This window comes from Crotalus tigris, unplaced genomic scaffold (assembly GCF_016545835.1).
Source record: "Crotalus tigris isolate CLP2741 ecotype Arizona unplaced genomic scaffold, ASM1654583v1 scf7180000024338.4412243, whole genome shotgun sequence".
Taxonomy (NCBI): Eukaryota; Metazoa; Chordata; class Lepidosauria; order Squamata; family Viperidae; genus Crotalus; species Crotalus tigris.
Window position 1 is genome coordinate 2,742,797 of NW_024100508.1, and position 19,557 is coordinate 2,762,353.

Here is a 19,557-nt window from a genome sequence, read left to right on the forward strand (position 1 = left end):
TGAAATTCAATCGTCTTTATTTATGAACAAACCCTATTCTATTGTGATGGCAGCTGGTTCTTAGGACCAGCCCCAGAGGGAGGGGATCTGAGCAGGGGGGAGAGGTCAGAGTATTCTCCAAACAGCCAAAATGGCCTGGCAAGGTAATCATGGATCTGGGAAGGGAAAATGTGGAGGAGGACAACGGGGTGATGGCATTGCTGTGACGGTTGGTCTGCACCAATTCCAAGGCCAAGCTCAGCCACCAAAGCCCAACACAGGGCACCGTGACAACCCACATCTCTGGGACAGAGGGAGAGAAGCAAAAGTCTCCTCCTCCATCAGATTTCTATTCCAAGGCGTCTCTCCTTTGCAAAGACCGTCAATACCTGCATTGCCTGCCAGCCAGCCAGCTTGGAAGGAAACCTTGGTAGAAAATTAAGTGAACGGTGGCGCCTGTGCTAGCAATGGGCCTTTGGGTGGCACAATCCGTACCTGCCCCAGAGAGTTCGCTCTGCATCAGTTAGGACAGGGTTGGCATCCGAGCATTCCCTCCATGGCTTAGGAACCATTAGGTAGTTGTCTTCTACCCAGTCTTCACTCAACCCATTGCTGGCTGCGGCCACTCAGAAGTCCAGATCCATCTTGAGGCATAGAAGAGAAAGATGGGGTCCTCTCCACAGACCCATCGAAAGTGCTGGTTGCGAAGTAACCGAAAGAACTCGAAGCGCGAGAAATGTGCAAAACATCAGAAAGCGCAAGTGCTCATAAAGGAAAGAGGCCTCTGGCCGGCCTGGGGGGGCCACCGTGGGAGAGAACCTCAAGCTTTGCATTACGTGAGCAAGCCACCATGCTATGTTCTCATCATGCTAATGGCAGGGGCAATTCTCACTCCGGAAGGTGATAACCTGGGACTGAAAGAGCGAAAGCCCTGTCAGGAGAAACCCACCCTTCCCCGAAAAATATGCATGACTGTCTCTGAGTGGCTGGCTTAGATACAGAGCTCTGGTATTAAAAATAGCATGCTTTCATTAAGGAAAAGGACCGTGCAGTGGGGGGAGGGGCTGCTTGGCTCCAGCTCACTTCTTCTCTGGGCTGCTGATGGCTCTGCTGAGTCACTTTGCCTCTTCTCCACTTCTTGTCAAAGCCTCATCCCTGGAAAATTGTGCATAATGCAGCATTAGATCACCTTGATGGCAAAAGGTAACCTAAGATTAAACCTGAAGTCTCTCCGAGGCCTGGGAGTGGGGAGTTTTGCAATATTGGTGCTACGAGTCGTTATTAGTGGACCGCTTGCTAAGGGGCATGGGTCATTGGGGACCAGCTGCTAAAATCTTCTATCCCCTTGCCCTCTGAAGGGGAGGATCATCACAAGTGTCATGATATCCTCGTGGAATTAACATGGAAAGAGTTGCTGATATAACGTCATTGACACACTATGACATCACGGCACAAATGACATCTCTGCTGCTTGTCCTAGCCTGGTGTATCTTCTCTTACCTGTTGCAATTTCCTCTTCTGGAGAAGAAAGGAAGTAAAGTCAAACTTCGCCTTCCTGCTGTTCAACCAGTGGGGGTGGATTGTAAATAGCTTTTTAAAACTCCATCCTAACTTTGAACAGTTGTACAGTTGAGGATTGTCTGTATGATATTCATTTATTTTAGATGATGATGATGATGATAATAACAATAATGAACATACCTTATAAAAACCAGGAATCCCAGTGCCCGCCAATGGCCTGGCCTGGGCTATTCAGCTACCTGCACCCCTGTGCAGTTTTCTTTACTTTCCGACGTGATGGCCAAGTATTCAGAACTGTTAGGATACAGAAAGATGTGAGCATACTTCAGAAATGGAGCTGAGCTCACGTTCCCCCACTCCTCCCTTACGCAATATGAACTCCAGTAACTGCTGGAGGTTTCATCACTACCAAATGCTAAGCCAGCCTTCAGTATTTTTTCAAGACGTGATGTGCTTTGGTACCCCAATAAAATCAAGTGACTCAGTTAGGAGACCCAGAACACCCCCTTCTCCCTGGGAGGGAGACAAAGCTAGTGACAAGCCAGTTCCTTGCATGATGCCAAGGTAGAAGAATGAAAAGAGGGGGAATCAGGGTTGTAAGCAGCAGAATAAGCCTTATAGAAGGATGAGTAATAGTTGCAGGACATCTTGATTTATGGAAAGCTGGAGAGCCCAACAGAGAGGGCAAGGATGCAAAATGAGTGGGGCTTATGGTCAAGCCAGGATTCATGATCCATCAAGTCTCCAGGAGTAGAGTTTGACTCCATTCCTTCTAGACGTTTTAGGCCTACCAAAGCTCCTTTAACTTCCTTGTGAGCATGCAGAAGCTGCTTGAGACCCAACGATTTTAAGAGAAGTGAACCTCGTGCTTTTTCAAATCACATGCTTTTTGCAATCACAAGAGACAAAGGAAAAGGTCTGTCCTTGAAAAGAGTGAATCAATCAGCTAAGTGTGATAATGATGAAACAAAAAATATACATCTTGGCTTTGTCAACAGCTTAGGAAAGCAAGCAAGTATACTTTCTCTCTCTCCCACTGGACAAGTTCAATCCTCCTCCCACACGTGCTCCAGAGATTTTCCTTTGCTAATGTATATACCTACTTAACTATCCACTGTCCCATCCCAGCCTTATCCAGTGTAGAACCTTAGTGGACAGGACATAGGGAATGGCCTTGAAAAATAGGAGGACAAGCCACTGCCAAGTAATAGTCAGTTAAGAGGGGCTTGAGCCTGGATCAAGAAACTAGTTTGAGTAATTATCTAGTTACTCAAAGATAAAGTGAAGAGGAAAGCACATTCAATTTTGCAAGAACCTGTTACTATTTTTGTTACAATAACAACTACAATGACCTATATGACATCGGTTTCTTTGTCTGGTCTACCTTGCTGGGTTGATGCCTAGTGCCATAGAAGCTGCCAGGAGCAATGTTTGATGTCAACGTCAACTTGGGCATTCTGGTTTCTGTATGAACTGCTCATCAGTACTCAAAATACACAATTGGTAGCTTCATCCCAGAGCATCATGGGTTACTATACAACACTGGGTAGCTAATAGCCACTCAATACAGTTAGAACTTGGAACCCCCATATTGTTCTTCTTCTGCCCTAACCCACTCTCCTTACGCATTTTCTTGAGCAGCTGCTTCTGTTGCTGCAGCAATTTTCTTGTAGCAATAGATCATCTCAGCTACCAGCCAGATCGTCAGGACAACAATGAGGACATACATCATGATTTCGGAGACAATAGATGCCATATCCCGATTGGCTATGGATGAAAAGGGAAGACAGAGATAGGGCTATGTGAAGTACAGGCATCCAGGTTTAGCTAAAATTGGTTACTCTGGGCCCCTTTTTGCTAGAATGGAAATGGATACTGAGGTTTTGAGAAACTGTGGCTCATGGACCACAGGCAAAGAATGACCTTGTTTCATCTGGAGGTGAACACACTTACTCTGGGGCTCTCTGGCACATTCCTAAAACTCAACGGGATTCTTTCCAGTAACTATTCTCAGAGTTCTCTTTAGCCTGATTTACTTGGATGAGCAGAATGGAGCCACAAGAATGCCAGCATTTCAAGGATATTTCTCTAAAGTGTGGATTTTCTCTTTTTAACAACTTTCTATGATCCACCAAGGAACTGGATCTTCTCAATGACAATGGAGAAGTTTGCAACTGGCTGCCTACATAACATTTTTTGCTCAATCTAAGAACAAACTATTATACCTAGTCTATCTGTGGCTCTATCTCTTTTGATTCTGGCTATATCCATCCTTACTTCTGGTTATGCTCGTTGGTGGAATGCAGGCAAGAACCCACCCCTTCCTTCTGACTCCATTCACATTGGACTTACTTTTACCTGCTGTAGGAGTGTCAGCTTTGAGAACTAGGATAGGTTCTGAAACTGCCAGATTGGACGCCGTGGAAAATAAGATGGTTAAAAAGATGCTCTGATCCATAAGTAATCTGAGGTTTAAACTCTCCAATCGTCTACAGCATGCTAAGGTACCCTTGCCTGCTCCACAGTCTTTGAACTCCAGCTTTGTGCTTACCTTTTTCAACCACATCAAGATGGATGGTTTTGTTGACCATGATGTTGTAGGAGAACTCATTGGCAAAATGGAGTGTGCGGTTGACACTGCAGATGTATTCCCCTGCGTGTTCGAAAGTCACGTTCAGGATGAAAATGGAGACATCCTGCAAATCTGCAATTTTCTTGGTACCATTCCAAACCACTAGATTTTCAAAGCGAGGATCATACACAACGAGCTTTTCATAGAAATCATAGTGAAGAATCTGGAGAAAAGACGGAGAGGATCCTATCGGAACCAGGAGAAACAATATTGCACACAGAAAACTACAGCCCTTCAGTAATACAGGTAGTCCTCGATTTACAACAGTTCATCTAGTGACTGTTCAAAGTTACAACAGCACTGAAAAAAAAGTGACTGATGAGGGGTTTTTTCACAGCTACGACCATTGTAACATCCCCATGATCGTGTGATCAAAATTCAGATGCTGGTTCATACTTAGGACCATTACGGCATCCTGGGGTCATGTGATCACCTTTTGCAACCTTTGCACAGTCAATGGAGAAGCCAGATTTACTTAACAACCAGGTTACTAGTTTATCAACTGCACCGATTTAACTTAACAACTGGGGCAAGAAATGGGGTAAAACTGACTTAACAAATGCCTCAGTTAACAAACAGCTGAAGAGCAGGTAGTGCTCTCCTAAAATCTTCCTGCTTTGCTCCAGCACTCACCTTGACCAGGTCGGTTGTCCCCTCTTCTTTGAAGTACCATTCAGTAAAAGCTTCTGCCTCTGTTTCACTGCGCCTTTTGCACGAGATGCAACGGATCTTGAAAGTCTCGCCAACTACGGCCTCCGTGTCTGCATCCACCTCCACGCAGCCACCTTGGCACAGGGTCACTGAAAGAGAAGAGATCAGAAAAATTACAGACAGATATAAAAAAAACCCTTCCTGATCTGTTTCCAGCTTTTACATCCTCCGTTTTTTTTTTTTTGTTTTAAGATTTTATTTTAAAACCTTTAAGGAACAAAATAAAATATAAAATATAACATTTATTACTTCAATGGTTAAATAATTAATGGAATATATAAAAGTAGATTCCTTATATCATCTTAGGAAGTAGCATACAGTAAATTGCGACAATACTCTAAACCAGGGGTCCTCAACCTTGGCAACTTTAAGACTTGTGGACTTCAACTCCCAGAATTCCTCAGCCAGCTTTGCTGGCTGAGGAATTCTGGGAATTGAAGTCCACAAGTCTTAAAGTTGCCAAGGTTGAGGACCCCTGCTCTAAACCTTAATACTTATATGGATATCACCATTATTGGTCATCATTCCTAATCAAGGAGAGAAGCAACCTGGAATGAAGGAAGAACTTCCTAACAATGAGGACAATTAACCAGCAGAACAAATTGCCATCAGAAGTTGTGGTGCTTCATCACTGGAGGCTTTTAAGAAAAGACTAGACAGTCACTTGTCTAAAATGATATAGGGCTTCCTGCTTGAGTAGGGGGTTGGACTAGAAGACCTCCAAGGTCCCTTTCAACTCTATTCTGATTGACTGGAGTTGATTTACTTCACCATAACCTAGTTAATGATATATAGCTTGTGAACCAGGCATTCTTAGTTTAAATCTGAATAAGGATGATTTTTTTTCCTTCAAAAAGTGATAAAGCAGTTTATACAAAGCTTCAAAAATGCTTCTGACTATTTAAATATATCTCCAGCCATCCTGGATACCCAGACAAACTCAGCTGTGAAGCACCAAGTAGCAGAATGTCATGTTGAAGCACCTCTTTGAAAATCCCTTGCTTCAAATAGGCTTCTGTTATGGAGATCCCACTCCGCTTTATCTCCCAAGCGGAGACAGAGTGGCAGGTGAATATGCTGATAGCCTCCTTTTTAGACATTTGGGGTCTCAGCAAACACTTTAACCTGCCCATTCATTTGACGTTGATCATAGAAATTGAACTGCAAGCAGGGAGGTGGAGAAAGGATGTTTTGGCATGCTCTTTGTTTTCCTTTTTGAAAATAAAATAAAATAAAATAAATATAAAAGGAGAGAGAGTTACATGCCTAAGGAAGAACAATCTCAAGAGGAAGCAATTCCAGATAGTGTAATCTGATGCATGTTTATTCCAAAGCAAACCTCACAGAGTTCAGCGAAGTTCATTCCCGTAGCTGCCAAAATTGTAATCAGATAAATTACTCCAGCTTCTGGAGAAGGACAGATTATGCATTGAAATAGGAAGATGAAAGTGTGTAACTAAAGCTACAATAATGTATAGATAGTCCTTGACTTACAACAATTTGTTTAGAGACTGAAGTTACAACAGCACTGAAAAAACTGACTTGACCAGTCCTTGTACTTATGACCACTGCAGTCATGTGATAAAATTTTTGAGTGCTTGGCAACTGATATGTATTTACAACAGTTGCAGTATCCTGAGGTCACATGATCACTGTTTGTGATCTTCCCAGCCAGCAAAGTCAATGGAGAAAGCTAGATTTGCTTAATGACCATGTTATTCAATTAACAACTGCAATGATCCACTTTGCCACCATGTCAAAAGAAAAAGTAATAGTAGGCATAACTCAGTGAACCACTGCTTTGCTTAGCCTCAGAAATTCTGCTCTCCATTGTGGTTGTAAATCGAGAATGACCTGTAACTCATTGCTTAATTTGGCAACAGATACCCACCAAACTGAAAACTCTAAGCATATATAAAAATCTAGGCTCCTCCCCATTTTGGTTTCTCAGAAGTTGCAAAGGTGACAGAGAAACACAATATTCAGGAGCCTGGGGAACATTTACCGCTTTGGGAATTTTATAGAATTGTCAACTTGGGAGATTTTGAGATGCAATGTACCTTCTTTCTAAGCACCATTTGGCCTCAACCCACAAGCTGTCAAACAGCACTTGAGCGAGAGCTCTGCAAATTTAATGATTGGAAAATGGGTTGAGCATTCATTTTAAACAGCATCCAAAACCAAACATTTCCACCAATGTTCAACTTGCTTAATGCTAACAGCCTACTTTGCTGGGATTTTTAAACAATTGTGACCCTTTTTCCCATCTCTAATAAGGTAATCAATTTCCTATTAAGATGTTATTTTCTCTGTAATTTCAATACTGAACCAGTTAGAATTTATTATTAGATTCTAGATCTTTAAAGCTGCAATTCCTGGGCATCTAGCAATAAGCCCCACTGAAAATTAATTTCTGCACAAAGCTGTCCAATGTTTAGAGGAAACAAACTTACGTCAATAAATCCACATAGGGCAAACCTAGGATAAGAAAGCCAATGGCTCTAAGCTGCTGGAAACATTCATAACAGATTAATTATTGTTATAACCCATTACAGCACAGTTACAATCCTGCCACCTAAGCAAAAGACTCCAGCCACATTGGTTTGTACAACAGAAGACTGCCCCTCCATTCAATGCGCACAAGAGCCAGAGAGGGCCACACCTGATATAAACATGCACCTACAAATTTGGTTACTGTTTTTTTAGAGGATATTATTTGTGTGTCATTTGCAAAGAGCATCACACAATCTAAAGTGAGGCCATTGATTTGCTCAGTAATGGAATTGCTTTGGAACTTCTAATTCCAAAGGCTTTCCAGAAAATCAGCTGGAGGCAGGCCCAGAGCCAAACAGCTGCAGCAGAAACTGGAACTGAATGGAAGCTGCATTGTATGTTTGAATATATGCAAAGGATATTTTATGAACCATTAAGTAATTTCAGATTGCCCCAATATTCAGAGTTAGAATTTAGATTTAAATTAGGAGAGAAAACATTCTAGATCAGGGTTGCCCAACGTTGGCAACTTGAAGATGTGTGGACTTCAACTCCCAGAATTCCCTAAGCAGCCATGCTGTCTGTGGAACTCTGGGGGTTGAAATCCACAAGTCTGAAAGTCGCCAAGGTTGGACACTCTGTTCTAGATTGAATACTGAACACCCTATCAATTCTAAGAAATAATTTGCTATGTCATTCAAAGCAAGAACACACAATATTCCAGGGACAGGAAACACTTTCAGACAAGCAATTACAATTCTGTGCCTTCTGAGGAGACAACTTTGTATGGAGGCCAACACAGAAAAACACAAGAGCCTAGCTAGTATTACCATGCATCTAATCTAGTAGCTTTTTGTCAAGAAATATTAGCAAGATATTCCAGGATATTTCTATTGTCTCTCCAGGGCACCTGGTATTTAAAGATATATTGCCACCAGATGTGGAGGCTCCATTGAACACTGCCTTTCAGAAAGAAAAGTAGCACACAGGATTGCATTAGAGAGTCAGTTTGGTATACTGGTTAAAGTACAGGCCTAGAAACCAGGAGGCCATAAGTTCTAGTTCCATCTTAGGCATGAAAGCCAATTGGGTAACTTTGGGCTAATCACCAGGAGATTGTGAGTTCTAGTTCAGCCTTTAGCATGAAAGTCAACTGGGTGACCTTGGGTCAGGCATCCTCTCCTCTTGTTGTGGGAAAAACAGGAGGATGAAGGAGTATTAAGTATGTTTTCCACCTTGAGTTACTTACACAAAATAAAAAAGGCAGGATAAGAATAAAATAAATAAATCAACTATCCAGTCCTGTCCAAATCTAAGGGGTGGTGCTCATCTCAGTTTCTTAGCCGAGGGAGCTAATATCCAAAGATATTTCCATGGTCATGTGGCCAGCATGGCGATACACCAAAGGTGCATGGAACACTATTACTTTCTCACCTAAGTGGTACCTGTTTATCTACTTGCATTTGCAACGCTTTCGAACTGCTAAGCAGGAACTGGGGCATGTAACTGGAACTCATCCCATCAGGCCTCGATTGACTACGTAATCTTAAATTCTTGTTACATAAAATACACACTGCATATTTTGGAGGTACAACATGCTGCACAGGGATTGGAGCTTTTTACATCTGGTGCAGAGATCAGCAAATGGCTTCATGTTGCCTTTCTGGCTTTAAGCCAGCGGTAGGATTCAAATAAGTGAACAACCAGTTCTCTGTGTGGATGCCGCTTCCAGAAGTCCATTCTGGGCCTGGCCAACAACAAAATAACTACCGGTTCTGCCGAAGTGGTGCGAACCGGCTGAATCCCACCACTGCTTTAAGCCATTACACCTTTTATCCCATTTCACAACTCAGCTTCTAATTTAAAATGACATGAACTCAAATTGAGGGACAATCTCACCCTCCCTAATTACGTCTTCCCATCCCATCAGGTTCAGCAGGAACGGCATGTTCCAAGTCCCATCCACTAAGGAGTTCTTTCGGATGGGATTCAGGAGCAAGGCCTTTTCAACTGTGGCCTCTCACCCTTTGGAACAACATCCCTCCACCCAAGTGACATTAGTCCTGATCCTATTGGCATTTAGGAAATCCCTCAAATCCCTGCTTCCTCTAACGGGCTTGGGGATCCCACAGAAACAGGGAGCCTGCAAGATGGTTACAGTGCATGCAAGATGCTGGCCCATTCTCATACAGTCTTACGGTATTTATATTTGTGTGTAAACAGTTTTTAATAGTTTTTTTAAATTTATTTTAACTGGTTGTTTTATTATACGTTGCCTAGAATCACATCTGCGAGTTGGGCAGCTATAAAAATCTGAAGATAGATGGATGAGACTTGGTGGAGGATAGATAGAAGTAAATAGAAGACAGAGGACAGATGATAGATAGCTCTAATGAATTAGTTTAATGATACGATATGATTTTGTAAGCCTAATTAATGTGAGCCTGTCCACTTTCCTTGTTGCCAGGTTTCATAAGCCGAGTTCTGAACAACCAAGTGTAAAGAATCTCACTTTTAATGAAACACATTCTGAATTTCTGACAAAAAGCTCAACCACGCTTACAGAAGCCATTCACTCCACTTTGGAGATCCTGGTGACCTGACAGAATATTCCAGGGGTCTTCAAACTTGGCCCTTTTATGACTTGTGGACTTCAACTCCCAGAATTCCTCAGCCTGGCTGAGGAATTCTGGGAGTTGAAGTCCACAAGTCATAAAAGGGCCAAGTTTGAAGATCCCTGGAATATACCAACATTGATTTGGTTTATTCATTGATAAACCACTTGAAGTCAAAGAAAACCAGATTACTCTAGTACTTTCCAGAAAAGAGTTCAATATAATTTTCCTTCTTTCCTTCTACCAAACACCCAGGTCCTTCAGCTGAAGGAGTTTCTTATATACGGTGACTCATCTAATAGGAAAAAAAACAAACAATTGCAGGTACCAGATAGGGAAGTTTGAAAATCAGAATGAAATTGGAAGAACAATTGCCAAATACCGGGGGCTGATTAAGAACATCTAGGAGGCAAAGGGGATACTGGTATGAACTAGGACTGAGAATAGCCAAGTGTCAAATTCATATTTAGCCACAATGAAGTGGAAATGAAGGAAATGATGATCTCTCAGATGAACCTACTTTTCAGGAGTTGTTATGCAAGGAAACAGACAAATGAACCACGTTTAACCTCTCAGAAAAGGGCAGCATAAAACAAACTACATAGCTCTTGCTGTGACTTTTCAAAGGCCTCTTCAAGCAGTGTTTTTCAAACTTAGCAACTTTAAAATGTGTGGACTTTAATTCCCAGAATTCCCCAACCAGCATGGAATTCTGGGAGTTGAAGTCCCCACATTTTAAAGTTGCCAAGTTTGAAAAGTACTGTTGTACAAGAACTTTTAGCCAAATTACTTTCATATCTTCTGATGATGACATGCTTTATTTTAATTCACTTCTTTATTTGCTGTTGCTGGTCTCGTTTTTGTCTTGAAGACAAAATTGAATTAAATTGAAGAGGGTTTATTTTTAAAGTCCTATGCTATGTCATTATCTGTCTGTCTGTCTGTCTGTCTGTCTGTCTGTCTGTCTGTCTGTCTGTCTGTCTGTCTGTCTATCTATCTATCTATCTATCTATCTATCTATCTATCTATCTACAATGGCACCTCCAGTACTCATCATGTACACTTTGAGAGGAAGCAACTAAATTTCATTTTTAATGCGTGCCATTGTGCCCACAGGAAAAAATGACAATAACGGTTATCTAATCTAATCTAATCTTAACTGGTTCCAGGAGCACAATGAGTACCAAACAATTTTTTTTCCCATGGGAAATAATGTAGTGACTCACAAGGTAGCCGAGAATGACAAGTTCTAGTCTGTGCTTTGAGTACCAAAGAAACAATGAACACTGGGACAAAATTTTCGCATCAAAATGCGTTGAGTACCAAATTGAGTTGTGTTTCAAAACAGTTGAGTGCCAAAATACCACTGTATTTACTCTGCTACTGTAATATCCTCATTCTGTTTCTTTGTCTACGAATTGGTTTATCTTGTAGGTTGTAAAAAGTAGGAACAACTGGAAATAAATAAAAATTGATGCTGAAAATTGTTTTTGCCTAGCAGGTTGGGAAGTGACGGTACTATATATATTTTCCATTCTATTCCTGGATGAGAGAAAGAGAAGGTTATGTTGTTCAAGTTGTTAATTATTTTTCAACTCTTGGAGGATGATGACATTGTAGGAGGACAGCTGTGTTTATCTATGGTGACAAAAAAAAATCAAGAGTCTAATAGCATCTGATCAGATATGGTAGCATCAGATGCATCTGACGTCATGGAATATATGCCTTTTAATAAAAATTGTTAATTGGAAAACCAGATTCTTCTCCCCCCCCCCCCAACAGATGAAGGAAAGTTTCACACCCTTTTATAGAATGCCTCAAAGGTCCTGTGATTGTGTGCTACAGGGCTTGGGCATCTGAAGGCTGAATTTCATTGTAGGACATTGAATGAAAAGTATGTTTCTCTGGACCAGAAAATAACTTTTATCTCTCCAGGGGGCTGATGAGACGAAGGTTCCAAGCAGCCTTTGAAACCGGCAAGGATATCTGAGATTGGAAGCTGCAGAAAATGAGGAAAGAAATTGGAAGCATGGCCTCCTGTCGCCATACATGCTCCATAAAAAAGCAAGAAAATGAAAGCTACCTTTAAATGCATTAAGAGTTTGCTAGCAAAACAGGTTCTACTGATGCAAGAGATGGCCCTCGGTGTACATTATTTGAGTGGGGAGGGGGGAAGACCTGAAATTGCAAGGCCAAGGCAACAGGAACGATGCAGATTATTTATCATTTTCTTTAAACAGTTTTAAAAAAACCTTAGATGAGAGTTAGTGAAAATTGTATTTTCCAATTATATATATTTCAATTATATGTTGCCTCCAGAATTAATAAAACTTATGTTTTCTTAAGCACTGATGGTGTTACCTAGTTAAGGTAATGAAGAGTCTGCAGGAAAACAAGCAGGCTCAGAGAACACCCAGGACCCCTCATTTCAACCCTGAGCTACAAATATTCTCCTTCATTGGAAATTTCTATAATAATAATAATAATAATAATAATAATAATAATAATAAAGTTGGAAGGGACCTTGGAGGTCATCTAGTGAAACACCCTGCTCAGGCAGGAAATCCTATACCATTTCAGACAATGGCTGTCCAGTTTCTTCTTAAAAACTTCCAGTGTTGGAGCATTCACCGCTTCTGGAGGCAGGTTGTTCCACTGGTTAATTGTTCTGTCAGGAAATTTCTCCTTCGTTCTAGGTTGCTTTTCTCCTTGATCAGTTTCCATCTGTTGCTTCTTGTCCTGCCTTCAGGCGCTTTGGAGAATAGCTTGACTCCCTCTTCTTTGGGGCAGCCCCTGAGATATTGGAAGACTGCTATTATGTCCCCCCCTTGTCCTTCTCTTCATTAAACTAGACATATCCAATTCCAGCAACCATTCCTTATATGTTTTAGCCTCCGGTCCCCTAATCATCTTTGTTGCTCTTCTCTGTACTCTTTCTAGAGTCTCAGCATCTTTTTTACATCATGGTGACCAAAACTGGATGCAGTATTCCAAGTGTGGCCTTACCAAGGCATTGTAAAGTGGTATTAATATTTCACGTGTTCTTGATTTTATCCCTCTGTTAATGCACTGTGTTGGCTTTTCTGGCAGCTGCAGCACACTGCTGCCTCATATTTAAATGATTGTCCACTAGGACTCCGAGGTCCCTCTCACAGTTACTACTATTGAGCAAGGTACCCCCTATACTATACCTGTACATTTGGTTTTTCTTGCCTAAATGTAGAATCTTACTTTTTTCACCACTGAATTTCATTTTGTTAGATAGCGCCCAGTGTTCAAGTCTGTCCAGATCCTCCTGTATCTTAAGCCTGTCTTCTGGAGTGTTGGCTATTCCTGCCAGCTTGGTGTCATCTGTAAATTTGATGAGTTCCCCATCTATCCCCTCATCCAAATCGTTGATGAAGATGTTGAAGAGCACGGGGCTGAGAACAGAACCCTGGGGCACCCCACTAGACACTTCCATCCATGTAGATGCAGTTCCACTGAAGACCACACGTTGAGTATGGCGGTCAGCCAGCCACGAATCCATCTGGTGGTGATGCTGTCTACTCTAACCCACATTTTTCTATCTTATCAAGTAGTAGGTTGTGATCTATTTTATCAAATGCCTTACTGAAATCCACGTAAATTATATCCACAGCATTCCTCTGATCCACTAATTTTGTCACTTGGTCAAAGAATGCAATAAGATTTGTCTGGCATGATCTGTTTTTGACAAAGCCATGTTGGCTTTTAGGTGTTTGCCTCTAGGTGTTCGCTGATTCGTTGTTTATCTTTTCCAGAATCTTCCCAGGTATTGAGGTTTGGCTGATAGGTCTGTAATTTCCTGGATCCATTTTTTTCCCTTTTTTGAAGATGGGAACTACATCAGCTCTTTTCCAGTCCTCAGGTAGTTCCCCAGTGCTCCAGGACCTTTGAAAAATATAGTTCAATAGTTCTGAGATCATATCAGCCAGTTCTTTGAGAACCTTGGGGTGTAATCTATCTGGTCCTGGTGACCTGAACTCATCCAGGCTGGACAAGTGCTCACTTACCATTTTCTTGCCCATCTTAACTTGTGTTTCTAATCTATTTTTATGGTACTGTTTTTGATAAGTTGAACTAATTTTTTTCCTTTGTGTAAAGACAGGTGCAAAAAAAATGAATGAAATAGTTCTGTTTTCTCCCTGTTGCTTGACACCTTCTTCCCCCACTAATGGACCAATCATTTCCTTCACTTTTTTCTTGTTTTTTACATGTTGAAAGCAGCTTTTTTGTTATTTTTGACTTTGGTTGCAAGCCTTACTTCATTTGAGCCTTAGCTTTCCTCATTTCATCTTTGCAGGCTCGGGCTATTTGCTGATATTCTGCCTTAGTTACGTGCCCCTCTTTCCACTTTTTATACTTGTCCTTTTTATATTTCAATTTATCAGAGAGTTCTTTATGCAGCCATGCTGGTTTCTTTTGAGAGCTGTTATTTTTCTTCTTTGTTGGTATTGTGCTAGGCTGGGCTTTTATTATCTCACTTTTCAAAACTTCCCAAGCTTCTTGAGTTGTTTTCCCCTTGAGGATTCTCATCCATGGAATCCTTTCCAAGCCCGCTCTATGTTTATTGAAATTAGCTCTCTTAAAGTCCAAGACTCTAGCTTGACTGTGTTCTATTGCTTGGGCTTCCATAATGTTGAATTCTAATACTGCATGATCACTTCCCCCCAAGGTTCCTGTGGCTTCAACACCTTCTATCATTTCATCTCTGTTAGTGAGAATTAGATCCAATATGGCTAATCCCCTAGTTCCCTTCTCTACTTTTTGGGAGACAAAGTTGTCTGCTAGGTTTGTCAGGAATCTGTTTGATCTTCCACTTGGTGCAGAGTTTGCCTCCCAGTTGATGTCAGGGTAATTAAAGTCCCCCATTACTATCGTGATGTGCTTCCTACATACCTTAGTTAGCTAGCAAAAAGTTCATCTATTTCCTGTTTGGTTGGTTGGCCTGTAGTATACACCTATGGCAATGTCATTTCCCTCCCCCCTTTTATATTGACCCAAATGCATTCAAGACAGTTTTCATCATTGTTGTGCTCTATTTCTGTAGAGTTGTAGTTATGTCTTATAGATAGAGCAACTCCACCTCCTCTTTTATTTGGTCTGTTTCTTTTAAATAATTTAAATCCCTCTAGCTGTGTGTTCCATTTGTGGGTTTTATCCCACCATGATTCTGTAATGGCAACAATATCATATCTGCCCTCATTAACCTAAATTTCTAGTTCACCCTGTTTGCTGTTCATACTTTCTTCAATCACTTTGCCAATCTGACTGCAGCATGGTTGCCACCCCTGCACACCTCTATCCCTGCACAGCTAGGAGAGGGACCTTGCCATCCACCATCTCTGGAAATCCAAGGTTACAAAACACAATTCCCTCTGTTGAGTCAGAAAGAAATCTGTGTTTGGAGGTCCCTGCTCTGAACTCTGCTCGGTTCTACATGGTGTAAGTCCCCTGTCTCCAGTAGGGCTCCTCCTTGAAGCCCCCTTCAAACCTCCAGGCATCTTTTTAAGTTTCTCTTTTCTTCCTCCAGCCACCCACTGTGATTTCATTTCATTCATTTGCAAGAAATTCCAGGTTGTCTCCAGTGAAGAGGAGACCCTGGCCTGGATTAAGGCATCAGGAGCTTTAGGGGACAACCCCCCCCCTCCAAAAGTAAAAGGGAAAAAAAAGATGCAAAAGTTTTTTTGGGGGGGTGGGGGGAAGCAATTGCATTAGCTCCATCCAAGCCCACACATCACATAGACCTAAAAGTCCAGGCCTAACCTGGGCTGGAGAAAACCAGCAAGAAAACTGAGAACATCCCGGACTGAACTCTTCCTTCTCTTGGCACGAAAAAACGCAAAGCGGCAAGAGGCTTACCGCGTTCAGAAAACCTCCAAATCACGTGCCGAGAGGCCTTTTTGAGGAGTAAAGACGGGCTGGGTCGGGGCTGGGGAGGGGGGCAAAGGCTTCCTCCTATCCCAGCGAGGCCTGCGCCCGCCGGCGTCCACGCGCACCCCGAGGGGCGAAACTTCAATGGGGAAAGAAGACTCGCCATTATGCCGGGCTCCCCGTGCACCTTCCGGGGTCCCACGCCATCTGCTCGGACCTTCTCCAACCGCCTCCCCTTCCCGCGTGTTCTTCTCCTTCTCCCCACGCCCCCCCCCCCATGCTCGCCCTGTTCATCCAACTCACCCAGGGCCAGGCAGAGCAGCAGCGAGAGGGGTCGCGGGGCGGCCATGCTGGGAGATCGGATCCAGGGTGCGCTCCCTTCTCGGCCGGGAGGTGGGCCGCTCCGGTGGGCTCGTCCCGCCCTTTCCAAGCAACCTCTTGCGGTCAACAGTCAGACGATCCTGGGCAAGAACCTTCCCGGGAGGGTATTTATAGCTTGCTCAGCGGCCGCCCCAAGGAAACCCCGCCGCGGCTCGGAATGTCCCAGCCGGATCCACTGCCCTTGCCTTGGACACCCGATCCTCCTCCCCGGGATCTGTACGGACGTCGGCCGCACGAGGCGCTCCGCCGCTCCTGACCCCGACGACGACGGCTGCTGCTGCTGCTCCCGTCGCCCCGGGTCTGCGAGGGACCCAAGTCGGGGAGCGAGATGGCACGAAGAAGCAGAGGAGGCGGCCGGCTGCTGGGGGAGCCATAAAAGTTGGGATGGGCCCGAGGAAAGGCGAGCGGCGGCGCGGTGGGAAGCGGGTCCCCTTCTTCAGCCAGCCATGGGCAAGGCGGCGGCTGCTGCTCCCGATCGCGCCGCCCAAGGCTCGGCCACCCGCGCTCCCGCGTCCTTTTCGCTTCAAGGTGCGCCCGGGCCGACAAGGTGGAGGCTTGCGGCCCTGCTCGGCTGAAAGGTCGCGGCTCCCCCGGCCCGCGAGGAAGCCCCCGGGCGATCTTCCCGAAGCCTTTTCTCAATTGGGGCGGGGGAGGGTGTCGCTTCTCTCCAAATGAGGCGCCTCCTCTTAAAAAGAAAGAAAAAAGACCACTTTTCCAAGCAAGCCCTTTGCAAAAGGCAAGCTCTCCGCTGGCGCCCAGGAGGAGCCCGAGATCAGCCGCCTCCTCGGACAGGTGCCTCCGCGGGACTCAAGAGGGCCGGATCCATAGCTTCTTCGCCGGCTGGCTGGCCGACTGGCTGAAACCTTGTCGCGCCGCAACGGGGGTCGGAGCCACTGCGGTCCCCGCCTTCAGATCTCGCGAAGCCTGGCTCCGCTAAAAGAAGAAGGATCGGTTGGAGCTCCTGCGCTTGATGCGGAAGGGAAGGATCGGGCCCGCCCGGGAGCTGGACGACTCCTCGCTTCCTCCCCCCCACACCCCTTCTCCTCTTTCCTTCGCCCCTGCGGCGACCTACCCCTCTCCCCCTTCCCTTAGCCTTCTCCGGCGGCGCGCACCGCTGCGGCAGAGGCTGAGCCGCCCGGGAACTGCTCTGACTCGCTGCTGGACAGGGCGAGGAAGGATGAATCAAAGCGTGCGCCAGGCGGAGGAGGCGGGCGCCGCCAAACTTGATGCATTGCAGCAGCGGCGGCGGTGGCGGCGTAACCGGGGGGAAGCCACGCAGGGTGGAAGGGGAATAAAGGTAGGAAGCCGGGCGAGCCGGGCTGGGCCCGCAGTGGCTTCACCCGCCCGCCTCCGAAATCTGGCGATCATCGGAACGTGAGCGAGGAAGAGGCAGCGTGGGCCGCGGGGGGGGGAGGCGGGGGGATGGAAACACGACCATAGGCGGAGGAGGGATGCGTCACTCTCCGCAGTGGCTGCGGAGCCCGTCCCGAGGCACCCCCCCCCCAGCGTTGAGTCCCAGCTCTGCTCCCTGTTCTAATCCTCGGTTCGGCCTAGAGAAGTTTTTCTGGTAAAATACGAGGGTGGAGGTCCAGTTGACCAGAAGGAAAGTTTTCCAAACTGCTAGTTGTTGAGGACTGGGTGAGGAGTATGAAAAACACTTTGCACATCCCCAGAGAGCCTCCTGGTTATTGAGGTGGTCCAGAAGGCTGGAAGGAATTCCGGTAGCTTAACTTGCATGGGAGATTAAATTCCTGATCTCTTCCTTTATGCTCACTCCAGCCCAATATTGTCCTTTTGGTTTTGCTACTTTTTCTTGGTTGAATTGCAAAGTTGACAAAATCCTAGTCCTAGCCTAGTTGGAGAGAATGACTGCACATGGGCAAAGTTAAGCTCCTGACTGTAGATTAATTCAATCAATCAATCAATCAATCAATCAATCAATCAATCAGAACAGAGCTGGAAGGGACCTTGAGGGTGTTCTAGTCCAACCCCCTGCTCAAGCAGGAGACCCTATGCCATTTCAGACAAATGGCTGTCCAGTCTCTTTTTAAAAACCTCCAGTGATGGAGTACTTACAACTTCTGAAGGCAAGCTGTTCCACTGGTTAATTGTTCTCACAGTTAGGAAGTTTCTCCTTAATTCCAGGTTGCTTCTCTCCTTGATTAGTTTACATCCATTGTTTCTTATCTTGACTTCTGATGGTTTGGAGAATAATTTGACCCCTTCTTCTTTGTGGCAGCCTCTCAAATACTGGAATACTGCTATCGTGTCACTCCTAGTCCTTCTTTTTTCTAGACTAGCCAAACCCAAACCCTACAATAATTCTTCATATGTTTTAATTTCCAGGCCTATAATCATCCTAATTGCTCTTCTCTGCACTTCTTCCAAAGTCTCAACATCTTTTCTGTAATGTGACCAACTCTGGATGAAATTCTACTTTCCAAATTATTAGGGGAAATACTTTGAATGGCCAGCTCAAAGCTTCTGGAGTAAATAATCTTGGAACTTTGAATGGTCAGTAAATGAATGATAGTAAATCAAGGACTACCTGTAGCGGGGCGAAGACAAGAATCTAGATTAGCATTGGCAAATGTTTTCTGCGTCTTTTACCTATCAAGGAACCCTTGTAATGGGCCATAAAGCAGGAGCAGGTTTTTGTCACCATCAACCAAGGTCAGCTATCTGTTGCAATGGCATTCAGTAGTAACAAAGCTGCTATTGCTCTTTGCCCCATTACAGTTTTAGTTTAGTCTTAGTTTTGCATGAATGCTGGTCTTGGGCTTTGACCATAAAGGCTTGACTTGATCACATCTGCTGGACAAAAATGCGCAAGTACCATTATGGGGATTATGTGCGTAGATGGAACAAATTCTACCAACCAGAGGCACAAATTCTACCCCCAGCAGCCGGCCGCCTCCTCTACCAACCAGCCGAGGTGGCGCAGCAGTTAGGGTGCAGTACTGCATGCCACTTTAGCTGACTGTGTTCAGCAGGTCAGTGGTTCAAATCTCACCGGCTCAAGATTGACTCAGCCTTCCATCCTTCCAGGGTGGTAAAATGAGGACCCAGATTGTTGGGGGCAATGTAAATATATATATACATTGCTTACTGGTGTACACCGCTTAGAGCAGTGGTTCTCAACCTTTCTAATGCCGTGACCCCATAATACAGTTCCCCATGTTGTGATGACCCCCAAGTGGGTGTGGCCACCAATAAGAGGGAGTGGTCAGCTAGGGAAAAGGGAAAAAAATGGCGGACAGCGTGGTTTGGCGACCCCGTGAAATGGTCGTTCGACCCCAAATGGGGTCCCGACCCACAGGTTGAGAACCA

At 44.4% G+C, this 19,557-nt stretch overlaps 1 protein-coding gene and 1 long non-coding RNA gene across 3 annotated transcripts in view; one reads left to right on the forward strand and one right to left on the reverse strand.

Moving 5' to 3' along the window:
- SCN1B (sodium voltage-gated channel beta subunit 1) lies at positions 1 to 17,461 on the reverse strand. 2 transcript variants are annotated; one of them, XM_039325567.1, is made up of 7 exons: positions 17,300 to 17,461; positions 16,150 to 17,160; positions 4,766 to 4,932; positions 4,052 to 4,295; positions 3,126 to 3,267; positions 1,681 to 1,794; positions 1 to 1,134 (listed from the first exon to the last, which is right to left on the reverse strand). In XM_039325567.1, exons 2-6 carry the CDS (start codon positions 16,193 to 16,195, stop codon positions 1,728 to 1,730), a joined length of 666 nt encoding a protein of 221 aa, XP_039181501.1. In that variant the 5' UTR covers positions 16,196 to 17,160; positions 17,300 to 17,461; the 3' UTR covers positions 1 to 1,134; positions 1,681 to 1,727. The 2 variants fall into 2 exon arrangements, with proteins under 2 accessions (XP_039181501.1, XP_039181500.1); XM_039325566.1 differs by lacking the exon at positions 17,300 to 17,461 and having other exon boundaries at positions 16,150 to 17,260.
- Positions 17,406 to 19,557, forward strand: part of LOC120300058 — an 18,327-nt gene continuing 16,175 nt past the window's right edge. The window contains exon 1 of the long non-coding RNA XR_005554535.1: positions 17,406 to 17,524. This is a non-coding gene — a long non-coding RNA (uncharacterized LOC120300058). The remainder of the gene's footprint in view (positions 17,525 to 19,557) is intronic.